General features: G+C 38.2%; 1 protein-coding gene across 1 annotated transcript in view; it reads right to left on the reverse strand.

The window, feature by feature from the left end:
* LOC126483643 (golgin subfamily A member 2-like) overlaps positions 1–14316 on the reverse strand; it is a 109836-nt gene that overhangs the window by 15248 nt on the left and 80272 nt on the right. The window contains exons 8-9 of the mRNA XM_050106700.1: positions 2186–2404; positions 1979–2085 (exon numbers count right to left, since the gene is read on the reverse strand). Coding sequence (XP_049962657.1) covers positions 1979–2085; positions 2186–2404 — 326 coding nt within the window. The remainder of the gene's footprint in view (positions 1–1978; positions 2086–2185; positions 2405–14316) is intronic.

Genomic DNA, 14316 nt, shown 5'->3' on the forward strand with positions numbered 1-14316 from the left:
GCCCTCCATGACCCGTCTAACATTGGAGCTCCCAATAACTAACAAACCCCTACTCCCACATGCCTTTCCGGACCTTGCTGAAGGAGTGGCCACTATCCTGGCAGAAGGTGCATTCTGATTCGGCTCAGCCCCCCCCCCCCCCCCCCCCCCCCCCCCCCCCCCCCCCCCCAGCATCAGATAGCACACTGAATCTACTAGCAAAGTGCATGGGATTTGGCAGGAGCCTGTGTCCCCCATGCAGCCTCCGCCTTGAAGCTCGAGACCTTGATACAGTCCCCCACCCACACTGAGGTGAGTGTGGGCCGGCTGGCTCAGTCGCATCTGAGCTGTGACATCTCCTTCTGCACATCTAGTACAGCAGAGGCTGCCCCAGACACCCCATCCCCACCGCACCTCAAGGTGGCACTCTGGAGCTTGTTGACTGTGGCCAACAAAGCTTCCAGCAGCGTTTGGACTGTGGCCAACTACTCCTGTATCCGCACACAACAGACACAGTCCTTATCCATCTAGCTAACAGCTGATTTACTATTTTAAAAACTTAAGGAAACCTACTGCCAAACAAGGTTAACAGCTACACTCTAGTTGGCAGAAAAGACACTCAATAATGAAAATAAAAATTTATGGTAGAAGCTAGATCTGATGCTTATTTTCCTGCTAGGGGCTATTTAGTGAATACTTAAAGAATAACACAGTGAGCTACAGTAAACTGCTAGGGGCTATCTAGTGAATATTATTAATGAATTAAACAGTGACCTATGGTACACTGCACCTACTAGATTATCCTTCGTATTTGTAATTTAAACAAGCGTTTACATACATGCGAAATTGACCTAATAAAACTATAAAAATTGCTACCTTAAATGTACCGAGTCTTAATGACACTAACTCACGTAAATACTGAGTACTGTACACTGACAGATGCAGATACAAAACAAAACCTTTAGCTAACAATAAGAGTTCAGAATGTAAAGCACAAATACAAAACTCTACTCTATAGGAACTGATGGGCTTACAGTATATGATCACTAAAGCCCACAACAAGCTAAGGAATTTAAGCAGACAGTGAGGTGAGTTTTAGCTTTCTGCTAACTAAAACATATGTAAGAAGGGTTAAGAAGTTGTATTGTAACACTAAGTTACTCACATATTGTAGTGTAATACTAATTTACCACGTACTTTACATTTGCTTAACTGTTAACGATCACAGGTTGCACTATTCAAACTTATACAAGTGAGGTTAGAATTCACTGTCAGTATCACTATTCCTAATAAAACATATAAAAACTGCTACTTTCAATGTATTGAGTCTAAATGACACATATAAATGTGAAAACTGAGTCAAAGGTCAACGCTATGCCATTACCATGCCTAACTCAACTTTGACATTTTTTGCACATATCGAGCTTTGAGTAAACGCTCCTCAATTAGTCTTTCTCCTCTCTCATTCCTACTACCAAGCTCATATTCTCTGGTAATTGTTTCTTCCATTCCTTCCTCTACTGTTAAATGGAATATGGCTGATTGATACAAACTTCGGTGCAAGTACAGGAGTAGCTCTTTAGAATGTTATATGTCTCAGGTATTGCATTAAAGGCACTGAGAACTGAAAGGCAGATTGAGGGTGAGGGTGGGGGGCCATGAGTTGAGTTTTCAGAAAACAAATCATTTGGTGAACACAGTCCTGGTCCCCTATGTATATAAGAGGTGAGGCACAGTATGTTGTTAATGAACACAGCCATGTCCCCATTACTTCTCCCAGTAGTGATACTCTGTCTTTTCAGTATTAACGATTTTTTTTAAACATAGAAGCATTGTATGTTTTTTACAGATGGATATTAAAAGGTCTCCCAGTGATATTAAAACTCCTTTCCTCCACATGCATCTTGAGCCTACTCACAAGTTTCACAGCAAAATGGGAATCAACTTATTGTGAAGTTTGATGTCTTTCCCTTTACCAATAACCATAAATTATAATTACCTTATGTTTTTCAGCTCATTTTCCAAATCCAGGATTTGTTCACACTTTTCTTTGTTTACGTGTTGCTCATACTGCAGTTTTTCTGTCAGTTCTAGTTTAGTATTGCTCTGAAATACACAATACGAACAGTTATTTACAAATAAGTATTAAAAAAAAAAGCCTTACATATTACACAGGTTATCATTCACATATAGTAACAATACAAACCATTGTCACAAACCCATTTTCAAGTTCTTCCAGCCGTTCTTTCAATTTCTGATTCTGCGCAACGGCCCTTGCAGCAGCAACTTTATCACTTTCGATAGCAGCCAACAATCGTTCTTTATTAGGTTGATCTTCTTTCATACTCTCTATCATTGACTCTAAGTCTTCTATCCTTGTCAATCTATCTTTCAGGTCAGCTGACAGTTCCTCAATTTGTTGTTGCTATAAAATAAAGAACATGATCACTACCTCTCTGTACAATTTGAGATTATAGTAAAGAAGAAACTATATTTCTGTGCATAAATATACAACATGTTTTGTCATTTATTACTCTTATAACACATTCTAAGTGTCTGAGGTGCAATATAATGGTGTTAATTGCAACAACATTTCACATTCATGTGAACAACACTTGTCACGATTATCACAGGGAGAAAAGATAAAATGAAATCCTAGCAAATGGAAAAAGATGTTTTGCCCTAGCCTCATCCTATTATACATCTTTCACTCTATTCTTTGATAGATTTAATTGGATTGTATTAAAAAGAAAAAAAAAAACAATGCTAGCACATATAATCTATATGCTTTCTTTTTCATAACTGATGAAGAACTGTAATTATTGATAAGCTCAATAATGTTACTCACAATGTCAGTTCTGCTGTTGCAGTTGGTAGTTGGATCATTAATATTATCTTTGTCAGTCCTCTGGTTTGATACGGATGATGATAATTTTTCTCATGTGCCAACCTCTTTGTCTCAGAGTGGCATTTACCCCCAACATCGCAAAGTATTTGTTGGATATATTCCAGTCTATGTACTACGCTATGGTTTTACACTATATGGCTCCCTCTAGTACCACGAGACTTATTCCTTGATCTCACAACATATGGTCCTGTCATACTGTCCATTGCCCTAATCAGTGTTTTCCACAAATTTCTTTCCTCACCAATTCTGTAAAGAACCTCCTCATCCCTTACCTTACCAGTCCACATAACTTCGGACACTCCTGTTGCGAGTGCACATGCTGTGTTGGGATATTAGAGTGGCAGTTTCCTGCCGCAGAGCACATGGCTGGTGGTTACTATGGGGCCATGGTGAGCAGCTTGCATTTACGCAGCCTTGGAAAAATCCGAGCAGACACTTGGCAGAGGCGCATATGGCCACGTTTGCGCATCTGGAGAAATTTATATGCCGGAGAAATTTATATGCCAGAGATAAATTGATAAAAACAGGACTAAATTATCTAGACACACCACAAAAATATATAATAGTTTAAAAGTTATTGATGTCTTAAAAGTTGTAAATTTATGAAAGTTCAAAGGCTAATATCTCAGTAATGCTTTGGCCGATTAATAAGAACAAAGTGTTTACGGATGCGGCTAGGAGAGCTGCATTGAGCAATTTTTGAATGAAAGGTCGGAATATGGGATTCGACTGAGAGAAACTGTGTTTTTGGTAATAAATAAATTTAAAGAGACGAACTAGTGGCAGCATTCTAAAGTTTAAAGAGGTACATGAGTAATTAAGTATGTATTTTAAAAAGATATGACTTACCAAACAAAAGCGCTGGCAGGTTGATAGACACACAAACAAACACAAAAATACACACAAAATTCAAGCTTTCGCAACCAACGGTTGCTTCATCAGGAAAGAGGGAAGGAGAGGGAAAGACGAAAGGATGTGGGTTTTAAGGGAGAGGGTAAGGAGTCATTCCAATCCCGGGAGCGGAAAGACTTACCCTGGGGGGGAAAAAGGAAAAAAGGACAGGTATACACTCGCATACACACACATATCCATCCACACAGACACAAGCAGACATTTGTAAAGGCAAACGACGTTTGACATTCGAAAACGACCAAGTTGATCGCAATTAGGACTGCAGACAACAGTGTATTCTGCGAACTGTAAACAAACTGCTGAGTGTCTTGATCACATGTGAATTTTATAGTGAACTGTTGTAGCATCAGTTATTAACGGCCACCCTTACATAAAAGCCCCTCAGACTGCATTTTATATTGAAGACTTTCATGGAAAAATAGAAATAAACTACTTGTTCAAATTATAAATCAAAGTGGGTGTTTCAATATTTTTAAGTTTCACTGCAATACCTGCCTGCATTGTTTTTTTATATTTTATTTCAGCTTGAAAATTGAGTTTACAACAGGTATGAGCTGGCACCCTATGATGAAAAACGTGGCCAAACTCTGAAACCAGCTACATCTCTGGGCCACTCAATTAAGATGAGTGTTGACTACAACAAATACATATATTTTCATGCCATAGCATGTGTGGGGCTTGAGCTAACCATTCAATCTACAGTGAGTAGTGCCCAGTACTGTCATACTGTTCTGGCTTTCCCACAGCCCATGTTTCACTTACCTACAATGCTGTGCTCAATACTTAAATTTTTCAAAAAATTTGTCCTCAAATGTAAATGTAACTATCATGTGGCTTGGGCCTCCCAACGGGTAGACCGTTCGCCGGGTGCAGGTCTTTTGAGTGGACTCCACTTCGGCGACCTGTGTGTCGAAGTCCTCAAATTAAGGTCTGGGCTTGTAGTAGTAGCCTTCTTTGGGTCAGGAATGCATTCTTTGTCTGTGCTAGTCTGCTTTATATGATGTCCTTGCTTTATTTGTCAAGTGTTATTTTGCTTCCACGGTAGCAGAGTTCCTTCACTTCATCTACTTCGTTGTCCCCAATTCTGAGGGTAAGTTACTCACTAATCTCACTTCTGCTCTCCTAATTACTTTCCTCTTTCTTCAGTTTACTCTCAATCCATATTCTGTGGCAGTGGACTCTTCAAATGATTGAGTATTTCCCATAATTCTTCCACGCTTTCACTTGTCAGAAGAGCAACACCATCAGAAAATCTTGTCACTTATATTTCATCCTCCTGAACCTAAATTTTGTTTCTGTCATTGCCTCCTCTGATGTATAGTCTGAACATTATAGGGGTGAAAACTGTGTTCCAGTCTTACACCCTTTGTAATGAGAGTACTTTGTTATTGGTCTTTCATTCTTATCGTTCCTTCTTAGATCTGATAAGTACTGTACATTTATATATATTTTGCACTAAAGCTTGTACCAATTTTCTGAGAATTTTGAACATCTTGCACCATTGTACATAACTGAATGACTTTCCTAGGTGAACAACTACAAAGATGCCTAGATTTTTCTTGATCTTGCATCCACTATCAAGCACAATGCCTCTCTGGTGCCTTTATATGTCTTAAAGCTAAACAGATCACTACCTAACAGGTCCTAAATTTTCTTTATCATTGTTCGACATATTATTCTTGTCAGCAGCTTGACTGCATCAACTAAGTCTGACTGTGCAACGATTCTCAATCTGCGCTGTCCTTGTTATCTTTGGAATTGTGTAAATGATACTTTTCTGGAAGTCCGAAGGTATATGCCCACTCTCAAATTCTATAAACTAAGTTGAATTGTAATTTGATTGCTATTTTCACAATGATTTTAGAAATTGTGAAGGAATGTTATCCATGACTTCCACCTTATTTGACTACACTTCTTCCAAAGCTCAGTAAAACTGTGACTGTAATACTGGATCCCCCATTGCTTCCAAATCGACATCTACCGTATTTCTACTTGTGTCACATCAGTAGACAGTTCCTCTCCCTAATAGAGACTTCAGTGTACCGTAATGGGATGAACTGTAGTAGGGCTTAGAAGAAAGGACAGAGCACCAGGAAATGGGATTCGACCACCGTCAGTCACTGACCCGACTGCTCAGCAACACTTAAAAGCAGCAAGACACTTCCTTGACACAGTTCTGTGTGTCAACACACTGGTATCAGCCTTCAGTTTGTCTATCTTCTGTCTGAGGACAAATAATGCAACACAGATCTGGAGAATTTAAATTTGTTCATTTACCCTGCCATAAAATGGCTAACATTATGAAACTCCATAAAAAAATCATAAATCTGTGGGCTGGGATGAAATTCTGACAAAAATAGTAAGAACAGGATGTGATAATATTGCACACCATCTATGCCACATAAGAATTCAATCATTTGATGAGAGCTGCTGTCCCCATACGCTGTAATCTGCAGAAGTTTGATCTATCCACAAGACAGGAAATTTCTGCCCAGTATACTATCAATTCTTTTTTCTAAAATAGTTGAGCAAACAGTATGTAATCAATTAAAAAAGCAATAAAATAAATGTAACTTTATTCTTAATAACCAATATGGATTTAAGAAGGGGCAAAGTACTGTGCACACTATCAACAAACTGATCACTAAAATGAGCAAATGCCTTGATAACATTGCTGTATGTATCCAGCACCTTTTATCTCTCTAAAGCATTTGATCTCTCAAAGGCTTTTGATTGTGTAAATCATGGAATACTTCTAGATAGGCTCAAGTGCTGTGGTATGAATGGGACAGTGCTCAAATGGTTTAAATCATATCTAACTGGAAGAGTGCAGAAAGTTGAAATAAGCAGTTCACGTAATATGCAAAAAAAAAACTGGCGATTTCTCAAACTGGGAAACAATCAAGAATGGAGTGCCGCAAGGTTCGGTCTTGGGTCCTCTGCTGTTCTTAATGTATATTAATGACTTGCCATTCTATATTCACAAAGACGCAAAGCTGGTTCATTTTGCTGATGATACAAGTATAGCTATCACACCCAACAGACAAGAATTAACCAGTGATATTGTAAACGATGTTTTTCAGAAAATCATTACGTGGCTCTCTGCAAATGGCCTTTCATTAAACTTTGACAAAACACAGTATATACAGTTCCAGACAGTAAATGGAATGACATCATTAATAAATATATACTTTGATCAGAAATCGGTAGCTAAGGTAGAATATTCAAAAATTCTAGATGTATGCATTGATGAGGGGTTGAACTGGAAAAAAAACACACTGAAGATGTGCTGAAACGTTTGAGTTCAGCTACTTATGCTATTAGGGTCATTGCAAATTTTGGCGATATACATCTCAGTAAATTAGCTTACCACACCCATTTTCATTCTCTGCTTTCGTATGGCATCATATTCTGGGGTAACTCATCATTTAGTAAAAGAGTGCTCATTGCACAAAAGCATGTAATCAGAATAATTGCTGGAGCTCATCCACGATCATCCTGCAGACACTTATTTAAAGAGCTAGAGATCTTCACTGTAGCCTCACAATATATGTATTCACTTATGAAATTTGTTATTAACAATCCAAACAAAGTCAAAAGTAATAGCAGTGTACGTGGCTACAACACTAGGAGAAAGGATGATCTTCACTACTCAAGGTTAAATCTAACTTTGGCTCAGAAGGGGGTAAATTATGCTGCCACAAAAGTCTTTGGTCACTTACCTAATAGCATCAAAAGTCTGACAGATAGCCAAATAGCATTTAAAAGGAAATTAAAAGAATTTCTTAATGACAACTCCTTCTACTCATTAGATGAATTTTTGGATATAGTAAGTGCGTAATATCCCTAACCCCCACATATATATTAAGTGTCGTGTAATATTTTGTGTAATGTAGTATCTTGCATAGATACCTTTTATTAACCTGACACGTTCCACATCATTACGAAGTGTCGTATTCATGATCTACGGAACAAGTACTAATCTAATCTAATCTAATCTATATGGTAAACCATAAACTGCTGCTTCATAAAATGGCTGCTTATGGCTTCCATGTAAAATCTGGTTATCATCCTAACTCAAAAATAGAAAACAGAGGACAGTTTCTCCCAGCATATTTGTCGATCGAATACTCCATGAGTGTAGTGCCGGTAAACAGTGTTCAACAGGCAGGGCAGTTAAACAACAAAAAGGTGAGATAGCCCAGTCTAGTTGGATGGAAACACAAGCAGGCATAACCTAGAGGTCCATACTAGGCTTGTTACTGTTCCTGCATTATGTAAACAACATGTCATTTAAGATAACTTCAGAAACAATTCTGTATGAAGACAACTCAGCAGCAGTAGTTTGCTATAAAAACAATGAAGAGCTAGTACAGAATACTGCAAAAAAATTTCAATAACTTGAAGAAAACTGGATAAATAATAATACTATGAAACTGAATCTTACAAAACACAAATTGTATATTTCAGAACCAAACATACTGTTGGATATATAACACATTTAAATTATGATGTGGAGAACTTGTCACTGCAGATTCTGTTAAACTTCTTGGATTTACTGCAAGGTGCCCCATTCAAACGAGACGCCACAAATGTGTAGCAGTTCCTCCAAAATTGCACTGTGCAAATTGTGACATTTGATGAGGCAACACTGCACTCAGCAACATCAATTGACACAACAGTGCTGTGGCTTGAGTTCAGCATTCAGTGTTTAGCGACAATGTATCATTACTCTGTCGAAGAACAGATGTTTCTTGTAAAACAATATTGGATTACTGTTTCCATTAAGACATGTCAGTGAATGTTTGTTGAACAGTTTGGTGACCAGCATATACTACCTAAATGGTGCATTCAAAAGTTAGCGAACAAGATGGAGAGCAATGGAACTGTGTTGGATCTTCAAGGCAGGGAACAGCCACCATTAATGGAAGAAAGAGTGACTGATGTGAAACAACAACTGTTGGCCTCTCCTGCTAAGTCAGTCTGACATTTATTTCAGGAATGTGGAACGTCATGGAGCATGTCGCAGAACTGCTAAAAAGGTAGCATATATTCGTACAGGCTTACTGTTGTTCAGGAACTGAATGTTAATGACAAAGACAAATGCATTACATTTTGCCATTGACTTCAGCAATTTATTGCTCACAGACCAAGAATATTGCAGTACACATGGTTTAGTGGTGAGGCATGGTTCCACCTCTCTAGCTACGTAAAATCTCAGAATACATATCCGTGGTATAATGAAAGTCCTCATGCACTGGCAAGCAACCCCTGCATTCACAAAAGATTGGTGTGTTTTGAGCAATATCATGGCATCGCATCTAAGGGCCAATTTTTTTTCTGTCTATAGTGTCAAGTGCAGTTTACGGTGAAATGTTGATATGTTTTGGGAATTTGTGAACCAGTTCGACAATGAAGAACTTATTCTCAGCTGGTACCAACAAGATGGCACCACATGCCACATGTCTGGAGTTACCATGGCTGAGGTCGAATCATTATAGTACCGGAGAGTGATTTCAAAATGACTGTGGCCCCCAACGTCACCTGATTTAACACCACTTGACTTTTTCCTCCGGGGTGGCCTAAAAGGCAAGGTCTATAGGAACAAACCACACAACTTGGAAGATTTACGAGAGAACATCATCTGAGAAAACCAGACAGTGACTCCAGAGGTTCTGGCAGCAACATTCGAGAATCTGCAGCATCATCTTCAACTGTGTTTACAAGTCGAGGGTGGTCACTTGCAGCATCTTTTGTTATTCAGCTTTATTTCCCCATGAACAAGGTATGACATGTTAATTTCATTTTCTGATTTTTATGCAAAGTGTTTAAGTGTAATTTAAGCAAATGTTTGTCTGTGGGGTCTCTTTTGAGTGGGACACGCTGTATAAACAAAACTGTTCATGGACTGATCACATGAATTGCCTAGTGAGGTGATCAAACAGTTTTGTTTATGCAATGAGAATTTTAAACAAAGTAACTGACTTAGCTGTTGAGGAAATTGTTTATCATGTACATTTTATATCAGTTGTTACATATGGCATAATTTTCAGAGGTGCTGAAAAATCAAAGCGCCTCAGAGTGTTCAAGCTACAGAAAAAATCATCAGAGGTATGATAGGAACAAACACTACGCAATCTAGCCAACCTATGTTCATAAGACTTAAGGATAATTCCTAATTCCTTCTATGTTTTGTGTGTGTGTGTGTGTGTGTGTGTGTGTGTGTGTGTGTGTGTGTGTGTGTGTGTCCTCTTAATGCAGGTATGTGTTCTTTTCCTATATTTATAAACTATAGAAACAATCACCACAAAATATTTAAAATGTTATAACACTATAGAAAAATTTAAGGAAGTGGAAGAAATGTTAACACTAATCAGCTTTTTATGTTGTAACGTGCTTGTGTATGTGTGCATATACTTTCTTTTACCACATGTATGTGTTGTTATACATTGAACTGCCAAAGAAACTGGTATAGGCACATGTATTCAAATACAGAGATATGTAGCTGGCCAAGTGTCTGGTGCAGCTGTTAGATTGGTTACTGCTGCTACAGTGGCAGGTTACCACAATTTAACTTGAGTTTGAACATGGTGTTATAGTCGGCGCATGAGCGATGGGTCACAACATCTTCGAGGTAGCGATGAAGTGGAGATTTTCCTGTACGACCATTTCACAAGTGTACCATGAAAATCAGGAATCCAGTAAAACATAAAGGAGATTGCTATGGCCGGAAAATGATCTTTCAAGAGCGGGACCAACGACAATTGAAGAGAACTGTTCAACGTGACAGAATTGCCACCCTTCTGTAAATTGCTGTAGATTTCAATGCTGGGCTGTCAACAAGTGTCAGACTGCAAACCAATCAACGAAACATCATCGATATGGGCGTTCAGCACTGAAGACACATTTGTGTACCCTTGATGACTGCACAACACAAAGCTTTACATCTCACCTGGGTCCGTCAACACTGACATAGGACTGTTGATCACCGCAAACATATTGCCTGGTTGGACGAGTATTGTTTCAAATTGTATTGAGTGAATGGATGCTTATGGGTATGGAGATAACCTCATGAATCCACAGACCCTGCCTGTCAACAGGGGACTATTCAAGCTGGTGGAGACTCTGTAATGGTGCAGGGTGTGTGCAGTTGGAGTGATATGGGAGCCAATACGTCCAGAGATGATTCTGACAGGTGACAGATATGTAAGCATCCGATCTGATCAGCTGCATCCATTCATGTCCATTGTGCATTCTGACAGACTTTGACAATGCGACACCCCAAGTGTCCAGAATTGTTACAGAGTGGCTCCAGGAACACTGTTCTGAGTTTAAACACTTCTGCTGGCCACTAAACTCCCCAGACATGAAAAAATATGGAGCGTATCTGGAATGCCTTGCAACATGATGTTCGGAAGAGATCTCCACCCCTTGTACTCTTACAGATTTATGGACAGCCCAGCAGGATTCATGGTGTTAATTCCCTTTAGCAGTACTTCAGATATTATTTGAGTTCATGCCATGTCGTGTTGAGGCACTTCTGCAAGCTTGCAGGGGCCCTACACAACAATAGGCAGTTTCTTTGGCTCTTCAATACATACACCTATGTAGGCATACAACTGTATTCATTGCTGAGTCACCAAAGTTTCAATCAAATGATTGTATAGGACATGTTATATGACAATATATTATATTATATTCTACAGTTAATGCTCAGCTCGGAAAAATGCCATTTTGTTTTGCAAAAAGTCTGTTATTGAGCTATATTGCTGGCTTGAAAGGTGTACGCACTGATCCACAACTTGCTGATGCCATCAAAAATTTTCCGACATACACAAAAAATAAGGGAATTGCAGCCATATATAGGCCTATGTAATTCTAATAAAGAATTCATTCTGAAATTCATTGAAATTGTGTGACTCACCATTCAATTATTTAAAAAAATGAAAAAAATTGTCTCCAAATTGTGTCAGCACTTTTAAATCTAAAATATTTATTACTTTTAGTCCAGTTCTTGCTTTTCCAGATTACCAATACTGTTGTGTGATGTTTACAATTTTATCTTGTGGTGTATTTTAAGCCAAGAAGTAGACAGACAAGAGCATCCAATAGCATATGTATCAAGATAACTTAGTTAAGGCAGAAAAAAATTATTCAGCTACTCAGAAAGAAATGCTAGTGCTTAATATGTGGAATAATTTATTTCTGCTGTTATTTATACGGATGATGTTTCAAAGTAATAACTGATCTTGTGGCACTGAAATCGTTACTAGGACTTAAAATATCCAACAAGTCATTTAACTTGCTGGATATTACAACAGTGAATTCACAAGTTTTGAAGTAGTACACATCAATTAGGTTAATCGCACAGGATTGCGGATGGCCTCAGTCTCAAAATTCATGCCATGGAAAGCGACGAAACAGACCTGGAAGAATGGAGATAAGCACAAAGTACTGACCCACACTGTCAGCAGTTGGTTGTTAAGCATCCACAATTCATCATGGAGGATGGAGTGTTGTACAGGAAGATTATAATCCATTTCATAATGATTGACCTTGACTTTAAGCTCATATTCTGGTCACACCGCATTACCAACATCGATATGTTATACATTTCCAGAGTCGTGGATATTTCTACTTTTATTTAGTGTATGAATATAACATTTTAGTTGAAATAGGGGTGACACACGTGGTAATATTTAAGAGAAACTGTGGTTTTTCTAGCTTTTTTCGGAGTGTGTCAAGTTTAAGGATGCATAAGATTCAGATCGCAATTAGGACAAATGCACAACCTTGTTCATTTACACGCAGATTTTTGTAATTTTCTGATTACTCGTTTCAGCGCTATAATGTCAGACGCAGGACACTGCGATTGAGCTTACCGTTGTAGTTAATGCAATGAGAAGGCACTTGTGTTACGCTTTAACTTTTATTGGTTGCATCATATGTCTCTACCAATTAAAACACCTTGTGTTTTTTAGTTAAGAGTTTGTAAAGCAATTGTGTTAGTAGCTGAAATTTATGCGAGGCTGTGGTAGAGTGTAGTTGTCATACCAGTGCACTGCTGCTTTTGTAATGCACCAAAAATTAAGCACCTAAACATCAGCAAAGAATGACAACTTCGTAGTTGGAGTCCAGTACAGCACTGCTGCATTCAGTTTTTGTTGCAAGTAGAGAGATATTGCAAATAAATTCTCAGTATGCAAGCAGCTCACAATAAATGAACATTTGTATAGCACATTTCAACAGTACATAGAAAAGTTGATTAGCTTGAATGTGTAATTTTTGCAGTACAGAATAATGTCTGAAATAAAACCAACCTTAATCACTTTCATTGCTGGCTGAGGTCTCACTGCTGCTATTGGAGTCACTACTTGGATCAGCAATGGTTCTATTGCTGTTTCAAGACAGTGTGCTCTTTGTGCATAACCGTTTTCAAGTTTGTGTACAAGACTCACTGAATTCCTCCAGACACTTTGATGAACACTTACCACAGCAGAGCAACACAACTGTAAAGTATCATTTATTTTAAAATTGTTGTTTTCCTTTGCTACCTTGTTCTTGACAAATGCCCTAATAAGTTAAATGGCGTTTAGTTCACAATGTGCTCCAGGCAACCACAGAAGTTTAATTTCCTTGTCCACTTATTGCAATATACTTTGCAACGGGTATTCCTGTGCACTGAAGTGCTGTTGCGCTTGTTCCAGTAAGCCTGCTGTTGTAAATTCCTCATATGACGTGGCATTAGATGGAAATTCTACATTATCGCTTTCCATTCATTCAATAACAAAATCCTTTCTCCATTTCATAGATGGATTTCTTTGTACTGGATTTATCATCACGTGATATGGAGCCTGATCAAAAACAATCACAGATGTGTTTGGTAATTTTTCAATAACACTCCTAAAGCACTTTTTATAGTATCTGGCAGGCACTTATTTGAGAATGATAATCTGCACCTTCTTCTTGCCCAATAAAACATAAGCTGGCATTATACATGAACTCATCTTTGCTTCCAGTGTGGCACATTATAATCCTTTTTCCAGAACTGGATGGTGTTTGAATTCCTCCTTTCCAACCACTCCAATCTTATACATTTCCTCTGTGATAATTTTATACATTTTTTTATGCACAAGGTGTTTTTTGTTCCAGCCAACTAAACTTTCTGGAATGGTTTGCACCACACCAGCTCTCAACAACATCTCAAATAGAAATGTTGCACAGGTGTCTTACTTCCCACAAGAATTTGTCCCTTTTTCCTGCAACTGATACTATAACACATTCTCTCACTGGTTACAGTTTGCATGTCACAAATATTCCATGGAGAATATTATTTAATAATGCTCATTCTAAAGCCTCATAAAGCTTTCAGATTGTTAGCATGTGTCTCAAAAGCCTTCAACTTAAGAGCATTTTAAAGTGTCCGTAACATTTCATCTTACACAGGTAATACACCACAAACAGAGAAACCATTTTTGACTTCATTCTATAATTTTTCTTTGATGAAAATTTGATTT

This window comes from Schistocerca serialis, chromosome 6 (genome assembly GCF_023864345.2).
Source record: "Schistocerca serialis cubense isolate TAMUIC-IGC-003099 chromosome 6, iqSchSeri2.2, whole genome shotgun sequence".
Classification (NCBI taxonomy): domain Eukaryota; kingdom Metazoa; phylum Arthropoda; class Insecta; order Orthoptera; family Acrididae; genus Schistocerca; species Schistocerca serialis.